The sequence below is a fragment of the Cricetulus griseus genome, chromosome 6, assembly GCF_003668045.3.
Source record: "Cricetulus griseus strain 17A/GY chromosome 6, alternate assembly CriGri-PICRH-1.0, whole genome shotgun sequence".
Taxonomy (NCBI): Eukaryota; Metazoa; Chordata; class Mammalia; order Rodentia; family Cricetidae; genus Cricetulus; species Cricetulus griseus.
Genome location: NC_048599.1, coordinates 112,614,020 through 112,635,596, shown reverse-complemented (window position 1 = coordinate 112,635,596; position 21,577 = coordinate 112,614,020). Strand labels below are relative to the sequence as shown.

The window sequence follows — 21,577 nt, the reverse complement described above, 5'->3', positions numbered from 1 at the left end:
TCCCAAAGTCCATTCGTATGCCAGAAATAGTGATCCACTACCAGAGGCCCCATAGATTGCTCAGATCTCCAAACTGACATCCTCGTTCCAGGGTCTGGAAACTTCTACAGTTGATAAATTATTCAGTGAAGTAGCAGGCATACAAAGTTAACATGTGAAAATTAGTAGCTTTCCTATACACAAATGACAAACATAATGATAAAGAAATTAGGCAAACAATCCCAATTATAGTAGCCTAGAAAATATCTTGGAATAAATCTAACTAAAGAAGTGAAAGATAGATTTATAAAATAAAAAACTGTATGATAGCAAAGAAAGTAATTGAAGAAGATACTGGAAGATGCAAAGAACCTCCCATGCTCCTGGGTTGATAGGAAATAATATTGTGAAAATTGCCATACCATCAAAAGCAAATTGTAGACTGGTGGAAATCCCCATCAGAATTCTAACTCAATTATCATGGAACTTGAAAAACACACACACACACACACACACACACACACACACACACACACACATGAGAGAGAGAAGAAAGAGAGAGGGAAGAGAGAGAGAGAGAGAGAGAGAGAGAGAGAGAGAGAGAGAGAGAGAGAGAACACAACCCTGGATAATAAAAGAACTAGTAGAGGAATCACTATCCCTGATTTTATGTTTATAGCTCCAGAGCTATAGTAACAATACAGAGAAAAACAATAATGTAGCAGAGACATGGTTCTTTCACAATTCTACTTTCTATTCTAAGAGCATGTGATAATCACAACAGTGACAATAACCACAATGATGGTATAGAACACCTAATTAGTATTTACTTATAATAGGTCCACCTTGGGGCTTTTGACGACATTGTTTGCTCTCACCATAACCTGTGAACTTGGTGACTGTCATCACCGTTTTATACATAAAGAAACAATAACACAGATCGCTTAAGTATCATGTCCAGGATCATTGCTAGAGACCCTAGAAGTTGGTTTGGGTGAAATTAACAAGAGAATTTGGTCTTTACTCGGGTTTTATACCCTCACAGCACTACTTCTTTGTTTTCATTTCATTTCATTGATTTAGATTTTAGGTTGGCTCCAGATAATTTGAATTGATTCATATAAAGGGAAGATAAGATATTTTCCTCATTTAATTCTTGATTCATATTTAAGAGCATGCAAGCCCAGCATTCAGAAGTCCCTTTCCAACCTCCAGGGGCTTTATAGAGATCACTTACCTTTTTTCCTGGTTCTGTACTAGGGATTGACCCTAGGCCTCATATTACTAGACAGATACTTTACTGATAGCTGCATGCCAAGTGCCAGAGATAACTTAAACTGTCTATGAAAGTGTGCATACTATGAAACCTGATGACTGAGAGTTCCCATATCCAGTGTGTGGACTCTAGAAAGAATGGCAATTTTCTTGGCTAGTCATGATGTCTTTATGTAACTGTTCTTCCAGCTTGGAACTGATCTGAGAAAAGGGATTAGCCATAGAACCCTGCCATGGAGGCAAAGTAACTAATGTACACTCCAAAATATGTCTCTCCTTTGAGTTTGCCACTTTTATATCAAATTTCTAGCTTAACACTTTCAGAAAATCACTGTTAATGTGTAAATGAAGATAGAATACCAGGAATGCAGGGGCATTTTATGCCCTTGTGCTCACTGATACGATGCAATTACTGGAAATAGCAGAGACCACTGTCCCAAGGAAATCCATACATGGCCAGTAAAGTGAATGGAGAAACCACATCACCAAGTTTATCCATGGCTGTGAGAAACAGGACACTGAACAGTAGGAATGAGAGTGGTGGAAGTAATGTAGCTGCCACAGTAAAGGGCAAGAGTGCAGGATATTTAGAGGAGATATCTTAAAGGAGACTGGTCCTGAAAAAGGAAATAGGGGTGGCATAGGGAATAGAGATCTCTTTATTTGATCAGGGACATTCTCACTTTTCTAGCTATCCTGATAGAAATGGCATCAACTTACATCTAGAGGCAGCATATCACAGCTGAAAGAGCAGGACTTACAGGGTCAAACAAACAAGGATTCAAATCTAATTCTATCAGTATGGGCTTGTCTCAGTTATCCCTCCTTCACATATGTAGTATGTTCATATAACCTGTACACACCCTCTTGTACCCTATCTATGTCATATGATATATAGTGCGATGTAAATAGCTGTCACCTGCACTCCTTAGGAGATGATAACAAGGAATAAGTCCACGTGAGTTCAGTAAAGATATGATTTTCCTCTGGAAATTTTTAAATCACCGTTGATTAAAACTATGAATGCAGTATGTGGGTGAGAAGAATTGACTGCATATGAGTTTACTTTGAAGGAAAATGAAGATAACTCTAGCATGTTAGGAATGCACTGATGTTCCTTTCATATTATGTTAGGGTGAAAATTTAACATTTGTCAGATGACTAAAAGGGAACTAGAAAACAATTTGTGTGTGTGATGTTAACCTATTCCTCATATTAAGCTAATAGGTGAGGATTTTCAACTCCATTTCTCATAAAACAAAGCAAATGTAGAGTGGTTGACTCATTTGCCCATTGTTACATAGATGATTGAGCTCCCTGACACAAAAACCTGTATTCTATCATAATGTCTGGAACTTGGGAACAGCCATAATTAATAACTATCTACTGCTGCAAACTGCACCTTTGTTTCTTTTTTGCTATTATTCTTCTCTCTGCTGCCAATGGAGAACACTGAACTGTCTGTGGTAGCTAATACTTCAATTTTACATTCCCTTAAAATCCTCATCACTAACTTTTCCCCTGCAACCATCTTCATGTGAGCTCAGCTGGAGGAACTCTATATCCCCCTAGTGAGAGCCAAAACTTTGCCTGTCCTTATGGGCCATCTCATGTAGGAGTTCTTTTTTTTTTTTTTTTTTTGTTATTTGGTTTTTCGAGACAGGGTTTCTCTGTGTAGCTTTGGAACCTATCCTGGCACTTGCTCTGGAGACCAGGCTGACCTTGAACTCACAGAGATCCACCTGCCTCTGCCTCCAGAGTGCTGGGATAAAAGGCGTGCACCACCAACGCCCGGCCTCAAGTAGGATTTCTTATACTTATATAGACTATATAACCCCATGAATCATGAAAGTACCGGGTAGTGAACAAAACAAGTTCCTGTAGAAGAAGCAGAGGAGAGAAAGCTTCCTAGACAGATAGATACTTTCCAGTAGAAATAACCTTAGCAGTGGAAGTCAGTTTACAGTTCTAGTAATATTACTACAGCAGCAATCTAATGCTACTTGCCAGCTGTGTGGTCTATGTGGGTTATCTTGGAACCCAAATCACCATTTGAAGTCTGTTTCTATAGGAAAATGCTTTCCAACAGACAAGGTAAAAGGATCATAAACGAATCCAATATTCATCACAGAAATTCATATACAGTGTGTACTAAAAAATGTGTATTGAAGCAGGGCGTTGGTGGCACACGCCTTTTATCCCAGCACTCGGGAGGCAGAGACAGGCGGATCTCTGTGAGTTCGAGGCCAGCCTGGTCTCCAGGGCGAATGCCAGGATAGGCTCCAAAGCTACACAGAGAAACCCTGTCTCGAAAAACCAAAATAAATAAATAAATAAATAAAATGTGTATTGATTGATCTTTAGTTGAATTGTCACTCATCACAAAGGCAAGCATAACACTGAGCTGTCTAGGGTTTTCACTTCAAACTTTAAATTAGAATTGTATGGCAAAGGTAAATGTGACCTTCAGAGTGTGAATTAAATGTCATTCCATTTTTAGTCAGTATGATTGTACAAATAACTAAAGAAGGATATTTATAATTTTCAGGAGCTTATAGTTTACAGAAAAGTAGAATGTCCCTCATTCTAGGAAATACTGCTAAGTGGTCTAGTATCCCAGAATTCTCCCAGAATTCTGATTGTTGGTATAGTCTTTCCAAGAATGGTTTAGGTGAACTAGCTACTTGCCTGTCAGATGGATGAGTACTTTGCCTGGGAAAATGACTCCTTGGGTATATGCTTTGGATACAGAAAAAAAAAACTGCTTATTTCAGAAAAGAAATTATTTTGCTCTTTCAGATGTAACTGTGTGGAGCCACATAGTCCCAGCAATGACACACTGAAGGAATGGAGGGAGTCCAATATTTCTGCCTCTGACATAATTTGGGGGAACCTAAGCGTGTCAGTAAGTAAAACATGGCACAAGAAGATATATCTTGAGTCATTTACTATAAGACTTTTATTGACATTTTTAATCAGTATTGCAACTAAGGTAAGAATTTTGGAAACACAAATTTATACAAGTGATAGCTTTGTGTTAAAGTTTCTCCATTTCAGTTATCCATCCACATGGGGTTTTCATTCCTCACAAAAAAATGATTCTTCTCATAGCTCCGAGTTGCTCTGAAGGTTCACACAAACAGAAGAATATGACTGAAGTCAATTGAAAACATTGAATTCTAGCACTAGTGACCATCATGGCGGGGCAGGTTCTCCCTTGCACATGAAAGACCAAAGCTATTCTATTCCACTTACTCCGAATGCTTCTCCCACTGTTCAGAACAGGGTTGGGGGAGAGGGTGGGCCTGACATTTTACTGTAAATACTATTCTTTGATGAATGTGACAGTTAAAAAAACTCTCATGTTTCTCAACAGATTTCCAACTTCCATTTTTATTCCTTAGTCTACAAAAAAAGGGAGGGGGCTAGATACACATTTTTGCCCATAAGGGTTAAATTCTGTACCTTTGCTTTATTTTCGTAGGCCCTTCTTTGTAAGTTTTTCTCTCACAGGAATATTTCTCTGTTCTTACTCTGTATCGTGTGTGTGTGTGTGTGTGTGTGTGTGTGTGTGTGTGTGTGTGTGTTTCTTAGAATATGTATTCATGAGCTTCACTTATTTCTGTTCAGTGAAAGCATAAGATTTGGGTAAAAAGAAATAAACAAGTGGTCTGCTTTATAATAAAAGCAGAAGTTCCTGAATAGCCACTTTTCTATTCCTTCCAGTTATATGCATTATTATTAAAATCTTTTGCCACTTTGCCTGCCTTTATGTTCACAAATTTCTTTATAGTCATCAGCACAAAGCTAAACAAATTATACCTCATTTGATCAAACACTACTATTTTAGTAAGTGAATCAGTTAATGGAACATGGAAATATTTTTGTTGTATAAATATTATAAGCCTCTAAATATTTTTATTTAAGAAAGATATGACCTATTATCTGTTTCTGTTATATATGTTCCTTCAGAATTAAAATCAAATGACTTACTCTTGGTTTACAGTTCAATCCTGGCCTATATTTTTTGACCTTTATTTTCTCCTGCCCTCCCCCACCATGTAGGAGACATACAATTAGCATAAAGCAGAAATTAAATGTTGAATTTTTTTTTTTTTTTGGTTTTTCAGGACAGGGTTTCTCTGTGTAGCTTTGGAGCCTGTCCTGGTACTCGCTCTGGAGACCAGGCTGGCCTCGAACTCACAGAGATCCGCCTGCCTCTGCCTCCCGAGTACTGGGATTAAAGGCATGCACCACCAACGCCCAGGCACAAATGTTGAATTTTTCATGTTACAGATTTTACTTTATAAAATCTGGTCATCCTGAAAAGAACAGTCTCTTGTCATTTTCTTTAGAACAAGCCTTTGCTAGCTCTTGTCTCCTTTTGTGGTTAACATTTATTCTTTCCTACCTACATTTCCCTACAAAAGTAATGCAACCAGGTTTTTTGCACCCAGAAAACCTTTCAAATTATCAGTAAAGTAACCAATGATGTGAACAAGAAAGAACAATGTAGTTTATTAAAAACTTAGATCTGGGGTCATGGTGGATGTGTTTTGTAGTGAGTATTCTTTCTAGATTGCCTGTTTATCAATTGTATCTAAAAAAATAAAAAAGCCTCTGTTTGTGTCACTTATCTCTTATTTCCTCTTCCGTACAAATTCAGAGTAATCCATTCTGAATTATTTAGAAAAATAATTCAAGTTTTTTATATTTTCTGAGTCACTTAGTGCTAATAGTAAAATTTACTCTATATATCAGCTAATCCTAATAGCCTTCTAAAGACAGACTTGTTACACTATGGATATAGTTAGTAATAAGTGAATTATTTTCAATTTTTTACATAATATTTTGAATAAATGTATTTTGATAGTGTTTTCCCCTTCCCACTTCCCCCTAGATTGTTCCCGCCCCCTGCGCACCCAACTTTTGAAAATAAAACTTTGAGCTCAACTAGAGGATTGTGAAAAATATTTTGGAGGCAAAGAAAATTTAACATTTGGTGGCTTGTTTTCATGTTTAAAGTTCTCTACTACAGGTTACTGTTCTAGAAGATTTCATATCATTTTTCATGAGTCAGTAGCAGAGTTTGTAATAGATACTTTCTATTCTTGACCAGAAACATTCTTAATCACAAGAATGAATGTTACACAAAGAAAAAGCCCTATGATTCTTAAGTCAATAAAAATTAATTAATTTATCTTATACTGTTTTTTCCTCAGCATGACCATAATTATTACCTAATGTATATCTTTAAAAAGCACTATATTAATGATTATTATAACTAGATTTGTAAAAAATACTGATGTAACAATTAATTTACTTATTGTATATTTGGCATATATTATATTATTTTACTTTATCATAATATATCTCATGATTACTAATTTATTCCTTGCTAACTCAGAAAAGGCAAAGAATCAGAATCAAAGGTTCAAATATTTGATAAATACAGAATGATTATGTTGAACTACTGTTGTGGAATATTACTTTAACTATGTAAAGATTTGTTACACTTGTTTATGTTGAGGAATATTACTTTAACTATGTAAAGACGTGTTACGCTTGTTTATGCTGCATTTATTTAATTATGTAAAAATGTGTTGCTGTTTTACCTTGTCCACCTACGTCACCTGATTGGTCTAATAAAAAAGTAGAACAACCAATAGCTAGTGAGAGGAGGGATAGAAGGAGCTGGCGGGCAGAAAGAGTAAGAAGGAGGAATCAAGGCTCAAGAGAAGAGAACTGGAAAGAGAAGAGAACAGGGGAGAAAGACAGGAGACACCCAGAGCCAGACAGGCAGCCAGACACAGAGTAGGACATACAGAATGAAAGAAAGGTAAAAAGCCCTAAGGTAAAACACAGATGGAGAGAAACAGGTTGATTTAAGTTATAAGAGTTAGTGGGACAAGCATAAGATGAGGCCGAGCACCTAAAAGATCCCGAGGTCTAAAAGAAAGACTGCTACAAACTACTTCCATCTCACATGTCTACTATTTAATTCAACTTTTATGGCAAGCCAGTATTTTTAGATTACTGTCTCTATACACATACATAAGTACTGTCAGCACTAGCTCAGAGTCAACCATTCTAAAGAGTATTTAGGCACAGTTTAAAATATTTCATATATGGACATAGTAGCAATTAATGAATTTTAAGAGAACAAGGAGGAGTATAGGGGAAGGTTTGAGGGAGGAAAGGGGAGGGGGAAGTGTAATTATATTGTAATCTCAAATTTAAAAGCAAAAAGAAAGAGCATTTGCAAGCGATTATCAGTTTATTGAAAATTGTTTCAATGCTTTTTAATGCACATATGTGGAAATACACTCATAACTCCAATTGTTATTTCATAAAACTTATTTTTGCCAACTTACAGAATTGTTTAAATGAAATGTGTTCATAGAGTAATTAATTAGTAGAAATATGTTTGCTACCAAGTAAGTATCTTTTGAGTTTAACCACGTTAGACTAAAGTGAAAGAAAGGTTTTGAAATTTTTTTTCATTTCTAAATTTCAGGACCCATTTCTCCCCCTGTCCCACTGTTTTTTATCCCACCCTCTCCTGTGTGAGAGACACACAACATAAAACTGAAAATAAATGCTGAATTTTGTAGGTTACAAAATTTACTTTTCAAAATTAAGACCCTGTTCCCTGGAAAACAAGAAAAACTAATACTTTACAATCTTCTTTGAGTTGAAATTAACTAGGCTTAGCATTGGCGGTTTGCTATGGATAAGGCAGCTGAATGATCTTTTACTAGTATCTTTCTTCTTAGGAGTAGAGGCTATGAGGCAGCTGTGTCCAGGGAATATGTAGAAGCCTTTCACACCTGCATCAAAGATTGCAGGTGTTCACAGATCAGTATGCACCTGTTTGGGACCCTCGCCTCCTCTACTTCAACATCCTGGGATTATTGCACTGCTTAGTAATTGTTCCAAATTTTCTGAATAGGCTCACAAAAAAAGATTGAAAAATTAAAGGATTCGGTTATTGTTTTTGTTTTTTAATTTATTCTGATTTAGATAATGAAAATCAAGGTTATAAATAGTGCCTAGAGGCTAGTAGTTTTTCAATAGCCATTTTCTGTACCTTGAATCAGCTTAACATGAATTTAACTAATAAGAAAGATACTGCCAGGTCTGTTAGGTGGTTATAAACTATGCAGACAGTATTTCTCCAGAGTCTTTAGATGGGGCACCTATGTCAGCTAGAATTTACTGGCTGATTGCTGGTTTCAGAGGATGATGTAGCTCCTTGTTCATCCTAAAACATTCTAGAGGCGTCTATGTTATGATATAGAAGGCTCAGCTCCTTGAGGTTTAATTCAGTGAAAATACTGTGTCCTCCAAATTTTCTTCCTGCTATTGCACAATTCAAGTTTTGTTCAGAATACCTAGATGACTAAAGAATTCAGTGGATTCTTTAAGCTTTTATTTTTTATTTATTTTGGAACAGAGCAATACAATTTTTAGAATACAAAAGTTTTCCAAGATGACAGAAATAGTTTTTTTCCCTTTCAAAATATTTAATGCTTATATAAAATGTTATTTTGTCTTGAAGTTCTTTTTGACTTTGCTGCCACCTAATGGCTAAGGCAGTAATTTGAAAATGTGTTTTCCTTTTCTTTTCTTTTTTTTTTTTTTTTTTTTTTTGAAAGAAAAACAGAAGAAAAGGGATATATGTGGAAAGCAGAATAATAGACATAAACTTTGCCTTACTTATGTAGTAGTTTTTTCTTCATTTGGTCTTTGAATTTCAATGGTTACCATAGGTCAATTTCTTTAGTTACATATCTTCATTTTCTTGTTGCCGTTCTTGTCTTCCTTGGTAGCTTTAAACAAGTTTTCCTAAATAATTATTGGTTTGGTTTTTTTCTTTTGTTTTGTTTTGGTTTTGGTTTTTTGAGACAGGGTTTCTCTGTGGCTTTGGAAGCTGTCCTGGAACTAGCTCTTGTAGACCAGGCTGGTCTCGAACTCACAGAGATCACCTGCCTCTGCCTCCTGAGTGCTGGGACTAAAGGCGTGCGCCACCACTGCCCAGCAATTATTGGTTTTTAATATGCTACAATTCCTACCGCAGAAGTGATGCATGTGCCCAACCCTACCACACAGCATCAATGAGACTGAAGTACATTGCTCATTCTCTCCATGCCTTGGCTGTCTTAGATATCAAACATAAATGAAAACATCTATCTTGTGCTGTTGGTGTGAAAAATAGTGAAACTGATACATTTAAATGCTTTGTCATGTATCTGATGTTAATATAAACTGACTTATCAAACTTACCACATTTGAAGTACACCTGATACCTTGAACTTAATAGAGGTTTGGTTTAATACCTATGCAAGTAGAATTTTGAAAGCAAATATCATATCTGCTAAATCCTTGTGGGAGCCATTGGTGAACAGTCTTGATATGTCAGCTGCAACTGACTAGGTGTTGTTTTCTGGAAGAAAAACACTGAACTTTCTTAACCGACTCTATTTCTCTTCCTGAGCAGGAGTGCAGATCACTGCATGGGGAGTATGTTGGGCGAGCCTGTGGCCATGGCCACCCTTACGTGCCAGATGTTCTCTTTTGGTCGGTGATCCTGTTCTTCTCCACAGTTACCATGTCGGCCACCCTGAAGCAGTTCAAGACCAGCCGATATTTCCCAACCAAGGTACTTGGACTCTAATATTTCTGACCCAAATATAAGCTAAAGCTCAGTTGTTGTGAGATCCCACATGCTTAAGGACAGGATAGTTACTGACCAGTGAGTGAAGCAAACCATGGGGAGGTTTTGTCATGAGGAACTGGCAAGTTAGAGGTAGGCTGTAGAAAGGGGCTGAAGGAAGCACTTTCATGACTCAGGTATCTGAGGTGGCACAGCCCTTCAGGTTTTACTTCTGAGTGTCAACACTTCCCTTCCCACTTACAGTTTTGGAAAGTGTAATCACACACCATATTACTGATTGTCACTTCCCCAGGAGGCAAAGGAGCCTATTCCAGCCCAACAAATATCTCAGAGGAGCAGCTATTACATTTCCTAATCACTGGTTCTCAGACTTCCTAATCCTGTGACCCTTTAATGCAGTTCCTCATGTTCTGATACCCCCAACCATAAAATTACTTTAGTTGCTACTTCATAACTGTAATTTTCTACTGTTATAAATTATAACTTAAATATCTGTATTTTCCAACGGCCTTAGGCAAACCCTGTGCAAAGGGTCATTTGTTGTGCAAATGGGGTCCCCACCCACAGAACCACTGCCTGTATGGAGAAGCCCTACAATGCTCATTAGAACATTATTTCTCTCTTGTTTCAAAAGCTTCAATCCTTTCCTCTATCCGCCCCCCATGCTTGTATCTGCATATTTGGGAGGTAAACAGAGAATCGGTTGAGTTCAACATTTAACACTGCAAAATAACATCTATGATGTCTGATTCCACCACAAAAGGGGACAGAAGATGAGACAGAAAATAAAGCCAAGGAAAAAAGCACTTACAGGTTGAGGTACACATCTCAAAAACATTCCACCTTGGCACGTGTGTCAAGAAGAGTCCCTTGTTAGAGAGCTGCTTTTTCTATCACCTTCTTTTTTGCTAAAATGACAGAGTCATTCCTTCCACCCCAGATTAATACTGAAATTGTCTCTGTATGTTGGAACCTTAATCCTGAATATTTTGTGTGTATGTTGCAAAAGCATACTAATAGAAAGCAAATATTGTTGATAATTGCTTAAGGGTAATTACTCAAGCATGTCCTTTTAGGACCGGAGAGGTGGTTCAGTCAGTGCAGTACTTGCCTTATAAGTATGAATGAGATCCTGAATCCAGAACCCCAGAACTCATGTGAAAAAAAAATGGGTGTATTGGTACACATCTGTAATCCCAGAGATGTGAGAATAGTGGATCCTACACGTGTCTGTGGCCTGCTTGGTGAAGTTCTATGTCACTAAGAAACTGTCTGAGGGCCAGTATCTAAGGAGGTTCTTTTCTGACTTGCTCGTGTGTGCCATGTACTGTGTGCCCTACACAATGGCTTTCTACATTGAGAAATGGCTTGAAACCTGGTTTGTATAGAATTCATTTTAAATAAAAGAAAATTTAAAACTTGCCCATATTGTTTTTGTATATTACTAATTGTCGTGCCTTAAGTAAAGTAATTAAAACAGGTAATTTTATTTAATGGTCCTTTAGATTCCTAATATTAAAATGTAACTTCTATGGAAGAGTCCTAAAATTCATTAGATTCAGGCCAGATGACCTAAATCTGTGTTCTGAATTTTCACATACTTGGGATTGAAATAAAGGTTTTAAGTAAATATTGAAAAGAAAATTACCATTTTCTGGTATATTCTTTAATTTATTTCTTTAAAGACTCAAAGTTCTTACTCTACAGGTCTTTCTCATTTTTGGTTAGTGTTACCCCAAGATATTTTATGTTGTTAGTTGCTACTGTAAAGGGTAATGTTACTCTGACTTCTTTCTCAGTGCATTTATCATCTGTATATAGTATATGTATTCTAGCATAGCTAGTGATAATACTTTATAATGTGCATACAATATAACATCACAGAATTATGTCACTGTTTGTGAAGTATGATTTGAGACTGCTTCTAAATATTCATTGTTACTTATAGCTCCCTCAAGTAACAACATTTTCATTATTTTTAGGTTCGATCCATAGTGAGTGATTTTGCAGTTTTTCTTACAATTCTGTGTATGGTTTTAATTGACTATGCCATTGGGATTCCATCGCCAAAACTACAAGTACCAAGTGTTTTCAAGGTGAACATAACTATTTTCTATCTCTCTGTGTCTACATCTTCATGTAGATGATATCTGTGACTCCAGTACATGAGATTTTCTTGAGGGCATGAACAATATACATTAATAGAATAAGAAGTAAATAATGCACAGCATGAATAAAATTGTGGTCTAATATTAAAAAAGAATCATAGAAATAAAACCTGAAGTCTGCTTCAACATTTTCCTGTTGGCCATTACAGTTGGAGTATATGTGTACATTACAACATGCCTAATCCCAAAGAATCATTCTGAAACCAAGGAACATGCATCATTGTGAGGCAAAACTGTAGAGTGAATGAGGTTTGAAAACCAGATAAAACAGGCTTTGGATAAGACTGCCAACCATATTACAAAGGGAGGACATGACCTTAAAGCCAGGAACTTACTGTCTCAGCCTGTTTTCTCATCTGTCAAACAGAGCTAGGGACTTAATCATAGGATTTTTGCTGTCAGAATGAATCCCTCTGGGACACAGTTCCAGCACCAGACATATTTTTAACCTTTTTCTGAGCTTCTGATGTGACTGAGTTTCTGGTTTGTATTTTTTTTAATTTTCATATAGTAGCCTGCATACATAACTAAAAGAAGTTACTATATTAAAACATTCTGTTTATGTATCTCCTTCTGATTCTAAACTAAAAGAATGTTCTGTCTTATTTATTTATTATCTTGTTTCTAAGATCGTATTCAATGTGTAATTTTAAATATAGAAAACAGTAAATTTGCCACCAGTAAATGATGTGTTATTTATTTAATACAGGTATTGATTGAGAATATGATTTTTAATTAGCCTGCTAGAGTTCAAATTCAATCTCAATTAATTACTAGCCCTGGAACCTTAGACCATTTACTATAGCATTCTATGCCTCAATTTCATCTTTACAGTGTAGAGGAGAGAAAACGAATTAAAAGACAGCATAGTTAGAATGGTGTCCTTAATGATGTAAATGCTCCATGAGTTCATTATTATTGAATGCTCAGACTACCATTTTGTAATTAAGAATTTTCTGTTTATATTCATATGACTTAGTTTGATTAGGTATATATCAATCTAGGTAGTAATGTGTATGATTAACTTTATTCTCAGCCTACAAGAGACGACCGTGGCTGGTTTGTGACACCGTTAGGTCCAAACCCGTGGTGGACAATTATAGCTGCTATTATCCCAGCTTTGCTTTGTACAATTCTAATTTTCATGGACCAACAGATTACAGCTGTCATCATCAACAGAAAAGAGCATAAGCTAAAGGTGTGTTTCAACAATGATTACAATATAAATAATTCTCATTTAGTTGATAGGAATTGGTGGTCACAGATTTTGGCTGTATTGAGTATTCATTTGTTCAGTATAAAATACTGTTTTCAGGTTTGTAGTTTGTATTGTTTTCCAGGACACTTTGTCTTACAGTGGTATGAAAATTTGCTTGCAACAATTGACTAGCCTCTAGAGCCTGAAACCTTTCTTTTAGGGGGGAAAACCAGTTCTTACTTTAGCATGCTTGATACTGATTTAATGAAATATTCAATTCTGGTGAAGTATGATTTTACCTACCAGCTTACTTATGTCTAAGATTCTTCTTTCCTTTATTTGACACCAAGTATGCTCATTATTATAAGAGATCATGTCTTCAGGTGTCTTTCACTGAATTATATCATTTAAAAAATTTCTAATGCCTAAAACAAAGGAAGACCATGGCCATAAGTATGATACATTGTAAGTGACATCTTTGAGCATTATTGCAGATTGATAATAACTTTTCTAAACAACTAGATTTTATTTAATGTATTCTGACATACTGTTTTGTAACTGTAATTAAACATTTTCACTATCATTCAATCTGTATGCAATATAAGTATTATTGGGTATGTAGATGTTAAATCAATAAAACATTGGATGGTTAAATATAATCAGAATTAATAAAGGAATGGTACAGAAGATGGTAAAAGCCAGAGGAACAGGAAGTCTGCTGTGAAATAGGGAATCTACCTGTGAAACCTCAGCAAGGATAACACCAATAGACATGTTGAGATGAAGGGGGTGGATCTCACCAGATCCCACTATTAGACAAAGAACTACAGACAACTAATGACTGCTAAGAGAGGGAGAATTAGTCTCTCCCAGGGATGTGCCCCCTAATTGGTTATCCAGTACCAATTGATCAGCAGGTTATATTTACATATTTATGCATTTGAGTGTGTGTGTGTGTGTGTGTGTGTGTGTGTGTGTGTGTGTGTGTGTGTTATGTATGTAACAACAATAAAAAGAGGCTAGTCTGAGGAGGAGGTTGGGGACATAGCAGATGTTGAAAGAAGGGTACATGGGAGGGTTTGGGAGCAGGAAAGGATGGGTGGGATTAAGTAACTATAATTAAATTTTTTTTAAAAATCAAACCTTGTAAAACAGGACATGTACAGTCTTATTCTGTTCAGAAATCTGAAGAAATTGCCTGCTGCTTTTTCGTATCTTTTAAACTAAAAATTATTGCTGAAGTAACAGATATTGTGCTATGTAAAATTTTATAAATATATTATGATAATTAAAATATCTGTGTAAACTATTTCATTGATATAACAATAAGCATAGTTATAAGAATGCACAATTACTATTAATAAATTATAAGGAGTTTGGGGTACATATTAGGAAGAATGAGCATTCCTCATTCTCTTGAAGAAAATAATTTAAGATGAAACCTCTTTTAAAAATAATTAATTCAATTTGCTTGTGTATCTTGTTAAATAAAATGTTTAATTATTGAAGGTCTATATTTTAAATCTTTGTGAACTCTTAGGGATACTGGCTATTGTGGCTGACACTTGAAATCCTAGCATTTGGGAGACTAAGTTAGAAGGATCTACATTAGTTCAAGGCCACCCTGACTACATAATGAAATTCTCTCAACTACAAATGAAAAAAAAAGAAATAAATTCTTAAGAACTAGCCCATTGATGTGTTGACCTAACCAGTTCCCTATGTGGAAGGAGAGACCCTGACTTACAATGTTGATAATTTTCATGGTGCAAATGTCCCTGCTATGCTACCAATTGATCTCAACTAAAGAAAATTTTTATTTATTTTTATTCATATATTTATCTTAACCAGTGTAGAGAAAAATTTAATCAAATTCATATTCCTCCATGATTTAAAAAAAAAACCAAAAAACTCCGGCTCAGAGTAATCAATCACTAAGAATAATAAAAGCAATATATGACAAGTCCACAACCAACATCATACCAAACTAAGAAGAACTGAATGTGTTTTGTCCAAGACCAGGACATGGCAGCCTTCTCTGATCACTCCTGTTCTCCACAGCACTAAAAGTCTGGGGCCCAGCAATATGACAAGAGAAAGAAATAAAAGCATACACATAGAAAAGGAGGAAGCAATTTATCTCCTGTACATGAAAATCATTGATTAATTAGTTTTTGTAAGTGATCAAATTGGCTGCAAAACATTACTAATCTAGGCCATTTGATATTAGAAATTTTGAATAACAAAATTATTTCTAAAAATAAGGAATTCACATCATAAGTTTAATAGCCTCGTTAAATTCAATATGTTTAATTTAACTTAGTATTATTTAAAAGTTTAAAATTTAATCAAAAAACAAATATCACCACAACTTTATTAGTAATATGGCACAACTCATCACAGCTAAGCACAGCTATGTGAAGTGAGTGTGACACTGATGCTACAAAGTATATTAACCTGTACTCCCTAAAGTCTGGGACTCACTTAATACTACATGATGCTACAAAGTGTATTAACCTGTACTCCCTAAAATCTAGGAATCACTTAATACTACACATTCTGAGTGTTTTTTTTAGTAAAAACATTTTCTCTTTTTATGTTTGACTTAAAAACCAGAGAATATGAAGAGTTAAAGGAAAAAAGTAAAAATTCTATATTTCATAATTCTATAATCTGACATGGCATTGCTTATGCTTTTAATAAAAACTTAGGTAGCTTTTCTTTGGTTGCATACACACAACTCCAGGTCCATGCAACATGCCCAGCTCAAAGCAAGCATTTTGCACAGAACATTTACTGCTTGCTTTTCCACACAAGAACAATGTCTTAAAGATCATGTCAACCACATAAATTAAATTGTCATTTTAATTAACTGTATATGTTATTACATTCATGTTTTAAATTGAACTAAATAGCTGATATTTAAGGAAAAAAGTAAGATATAAAGCCATCATTTGGCTTTCAACAGAGTAGTTTAGCCTTTGTAACAACAGGCAGAAATGCCACCTTGCTGAAGCCTGGCCGTCTATCCTGAGTGTGGGATAAAATGCTTTAGGTTGAGCTATTCCAAACCACTAGTGGAATCCTAATTTAAAGACTTGACATAGATGAAGATTTACTGAGGTTGGTGTCATCTTCTCAGCTGTCATATACCCTTCTCCTTCCAGGCTACTCAGTCTTGTGGATCACAGGTCCTTGTTCTTTCCCTATGTTCTTCATACAAATAGATTATAAGTCTTTCACATTTACCACTCTTGCAAAGTTCCAAATAGATGCATCAGTTTTCTCCTTTGCATTGAGGACAGTATTGCTAGCATACAGTGAAACTTCCTTTAAGGGGTATTTTAAAGTACTAGAATGCATAGAATGGAATGAAGAACTAAATCTTTTAATATTTGTCCCTGATATAAGCCCAAGGCTATGTTACATTATCTCTTTTGTTGCACAAATAAATCAGTATAGATTTAACTTTTTTTTTTTTTTGGTTTTTTGAGACAGGGTTTCTCTGTTTAGCTTTGGAGCCTATCCTGGCACTTGCTCTGTAGATCAGGCTGGCCTCAAACTCACAGAGTAGATTTAACTTTTAAAATTTAAATTTTAAGTCAGCATGGATTTAGTGAACAGAAGACTGGATCCATCACATTGTGCTGTACTCCACCAGTCTGTCAGTCTGTCCTTGACCACTGCAGTCTGAATACTCTGCACTCATGTTGGATGTGGATATTTTCAAAGCAGGTTCCCTCCAGTCTAGCCATAATTTAACAACAATAAACGCTTATTTTCTGCATATATCATTTCTCTCCTATAAGTTCCACTAATATAATCTACTGTTCTTGGTTTTCCTCCTGACAATGAAAATATAACCTTCTTAGAACACTGCTTACTAAGAGTAAGAGTTTATTCCATGACTATTCAACCTGCCTGTTGCTACACTAAAATTTTTTCAAAGTTTCCTGGCTTTGGCTTGAGCTTCATGTTCATGAAAAGATGTTTTCTGAATGCAACCCCAAATCACAAGCTAACTACACTTCCAGATTTTACTAGTTTTTAAGTTGACAGCTTATTGTTGCTTTGGTTGCAACATTGTCTGGAATTGTTCCGTGAATCATATTTTTTCATTTATGTGTCAAGCACTTTGTGGTCTTCACAATGTGTATCTGAGTGCACAATCATCTCTTTAGGTCACCTCAGAATCATGTCATTTTCTGTCTCTTCCAAATGTATTATAGACCTTTTTGATTTTTCCTCACATCATTGGCAGAACTACTCATTTTCTTTTCCATGATATTTTTTATGACAACAAGAAAATGTTTTTACAATAATCTTTGGTAGTAAATACACAATAAAGTGTTGAGCTATAGAGGCTAAAACCCAGCTCATTGGATAAGTTACTATACCTGAGAGTGAGGGAGCATAAAATTAATAAACCTCGGAATCAGCCCACTGGCTTCTGTGTCATGCAAGCATGACAGCAGCCACAAATATCAAAACATGACCAGGAAAATTATCATGTATTACATAGATGCAAATTAAGTCTGTATTCTAGCATTGTTTTCTTTTAGAGTTGAGGGGCATGGGTAAACTGAGTCCTTTTTAAAGGCATTAAAAACAAAAGCCTGGTTTTGTTTAGAGCATGCTCCGTAAACGTGAAAATAAAGAGAGACATTATTTTGCAGAAAAGAAAGTTTCTGTTAAGATACAGCTCTGGGATTTTCTACATGTTTCTGTAGACAGTTCAGGCTTCTTTTGACATCATTTTTAATAAACAGCAATACAATCCCAGATCACTGGAGTAAATGAATGCGTTTGCAACATTCATTTGGCACCACATTCCCTTGATGATTATGGCATTTGATATGTTCTTTTTTGCCCTCTTTGTCAGCCTGGTTCTTCATGTCAATCTATAGTCTTTTATGTGGTTAACTTGACAGATGCAGGAAATTGCTGCCAAGCTTTGAAATGATTTTTTTCAGCGGTGGCATCTGGGTATCAGATGGTCCTCTTGGCTGGCCTCTTGTCTTGCTGCATGTTGGTTTTAGTGGGGTCTGGTGTAGCATCACCTGTTGCTATGCTCCCTTTTCCTCCCATATGTCCATTTCCCATGATTCAAGGATGAATGTGAGAATAAAAGCTACAGTTCTGTCTTTATTTTTGAAGAAAAAAAAACAGTACAGAAATATGTTACAAGGTGCAGAGTTCTCTCTCTGACAAAGGGATACTTCCTTTTGGCTGGCATGCCTAATCAGCTAATAATTTGTTTGCAATGAACAAGTTTTTAAAACATTTTAAAAGAAAGACAAGGAGGATGCTGATTAATGAGTGGAAATGTCAGAACTGCTTTATTTCCATTAAGTCAAATTATTCTTATTGTACAGCATAATTAAGGGAAATCATGTATTCATTTTAAAGACAAAATTATTCTCTCTGAAATAATTATCTTGCCCACTTCCAAACCCAAAATTCCACTGTTTACATTTATACCATATTTTTTAAAACCAAGAAGAGCTACATGAAATGATTGTTATGAATGAGAAAGACATTCTTCATATTAGTAAATTTAGCAGATGTGGATGCTTAGAAAGTCCAGAATCTACTAAAACAATAAATATATTTTTAAAAATCCCTCAACTCTCAAGAGCTCTGTCATCTTCTCTCTTTAGGTATTCATCTTGTCTCCCCCCCCACCTCTCATACATCCCATTCACTTTTGTTAGGATGGCAGCTCTAAAATATTCCAGTGGCACAATTTCATTAAATCCCCTCAGATGTAGCAGTTTGAGTAGATTCTAATTCATATTATTATTTGCAGTCCCTAGGACAAACACACTTGTAACTGTTTCAGGCATTGCTTTTCAAGGGCTTGAGTTTTATGCTATGAAACTATAGTTTACAATTTTTTCAGGTCAATTTTTTATTTAAATTAGAAACAAGCTTGTTTTACATGTCAATCCAAGTTCCCTCTCCCTTCCCTCCTCCCCTACCCACTACCGACTCCCTATCCCATCCCCTTTTGCTCCCCAGGGAGGGTGAGTCTGTCATATCATTTGGAGTGAGCCCATTCCACACAGAGGGATACTCTCTCAGCCTAGACACACGGGGTTAACAAAATGTTTTACCAAAGGCTTTTTCTTATGCATATTTGGTTATGTTGACACCAGGATGGGGGATGTTTTCCCATTTTGTGGATCTCCACTGATACTTTATCCTCTCTATCCAGCCAAAATTTATTCTACAATTTCAATTATCATACTGAATTTTAAGATGGTTGGATGTGTTTCTAGAATACTTGTTTCCTTATAAAAGTAAACTCAGGAGACAGAGTTAAGAGGACTGACCATGAGGTCAAGGCCAGGCTGCTCGATATAATATAATGAATTACAGGACACTTAAGCTATACAATATGACACTGTATCAAAAAATTCAATATGTAACTTCTATTGTTTCTTATGTGTTAATAATTATGGTAAGAAACTGGAAAATACTGAGAAATGATTTGATGTTATCTGTCCTTAATAATAAACTTAGTTTTATTATTGTAGATCCCAACATGCACTGCTGTTTATGATACAGCACACATTACTCTCAATGACTTCTAGAATTAAATAATTTATTTATCATAATTTAATGAGATGCTTTTTATTGTTATTATCAACTTCTCTCAGATAGGAAAAGTCCTGAGATTTATTTTTTATTATTTTTAATTTTTTAATTGAAAATAGTTTCTTCTCTCATACACTATATCTAACCAGTTTCCCCCCCTCCGCACTTCCAAGCCCCCTCCCACATCTTCTCTCCCCTAGATCCACACCTCCTCTGTTTCCTCTTCAGAAAAGAGTAGGCCTCCAAGACCTACTCCGGACAAACCAGACAAAACAAGATACAATAAGAGAAGGCAAAAGCCCTTATATCAAAGCTGAACAAGGCAACCCAAAAGGAGGAAAAGAGTCCCAAGGGCAAGCAAAAGAGTCAGAGACACACCTGCTCCTTCGGTTAGGAGTCCCACAAAAACACTAAACTAACAGCCACGACATACACACTGAGAACCTGGAGGCTGACCCATGGAGGCCCTGTGCTTGCCATTGTCTGATCCCAGCAATGTGTTTCCAAAACTATATTACACTGGCTTTCTTGAAGCAGTACTGAAAATAATAAAAATAAGAACTAGAACACAATGTAAATCACTACTTTTGCTACCTCTGGAGTTTTTACACTTTCTATAGCTACAGGGCACAGCAGGAGAGGCCAACAGACACTCTTGGGTATCTTTTGAGTTCTCTCCTTGGAAATCTAATCCAATCAGCTTGTCAAGAGAGCAGTCTCTGATTACCCTGGCACCAACTTTTCCTCACTCCATTTCCTGCCTGCACTCAAGTGCAGCTTTGTGAGAGTGGAGTGGAATTACCGAGGAGGCAGAAAAAACTAAATGCTGTCATTCAAAGGATGGCTGGATTCTTTGGCACTTGAGAGGGGAACAAAATGAAAATAAGGTCACAATGTACTGAGATAAAGGAGAATAAATAAAGGATATTAGACTCTATGGTATTATTCGTTCCAGTTAAACATCACCCACTAAAATGAGAGAGGACTGCTGGAAACAGTACTAAGAGGCTTAGTTCCAGGGCATCTGCTATGGAGGGAGACTCATTATGGTCAGGAAGTGGTGTCTATTCACAACGAAGCCATCAGCAGCTGTGTTGCTGACACAGTACCTTCTTTTCCTTTTTGTTTCTCTAACAGAAAGGTTGTGGCTATCACCTGGATCTGTTGATGGTGGCCATCATGCTGGGGGTATGCTCCATTATGGGCCTGCCATGGTTTGTGGCTGCCACAGTCCTCTCCATCACTCATGTCAACAGCCTGAAGCTGGAATCAGAATGCTCCGCTCCAGGAGAACAACCCAAATTTCTTGGCATCAGAGAACAGCGGGTGACAGGGCTCATGATTTTTATTCTTATGGGTTCATCAGTTTTTATGACCAGTATTCTGAAGGTAATGAAATTATCCCTAATGAAAGAATAAATATCTTTAAGGTAGCATTTTAATATGAACACAAATTTGCAAATATTACAAGGCATGAGATAAAAGTGACTTTGAAAAACATACATAATTTTCCTTCACCAAGAGTGAATGAAATTTTGTCCCATGTTTTAGAATCCTTAAGTACTTGAAAGTATAAATTTGTTATACTTCCTGACTGTAATGATTTTGATTTGTAATTTCCAAGCTATGGGAAATGTCATACTTGCCGAGTAGCTAGTAACTAAATTCACCATAATCCAG

At 36.0% G+C, this 21,577-nt stretch overlaps 1 protein-coding gene across 3 annotated transcripts in view; it reads left to right on the top strand.

The window, feature by feature from the left end:
- Positions 1-21,577, top strand: part of Slc4a10 (solute carrier family 4 member 10) — a 156,006-nt gene that overhangs the window by 102,734 nt on the left and 31,695 nt on the right. For all 3 annotated transcript variants that reach the window (XM_035446804.1, XM_035446803.1, XM_035446802.1), the window contains 5 exons: positions 4,054-4,159; positions 9,755-9,916; positions 11,914-12,027; positions 13,136-13,297; positions 21,035-21,286. In XM_035446804.1, the coding sequence (XP_035302695.1) occupies positions 4,054-4,159; positions 9,755-9,916; positions 11,914-12,027; positions 13,136-13,297; positions 21,035-21,286 (796 nt within the window). The remainder of the gene's footprint in view (positions 1-4,053; positions 4,160-9,754; positions 9,917-11,913; positions 12,028-13,135; positions 13,298-21,034; positions 21,287-21,577) is intronic.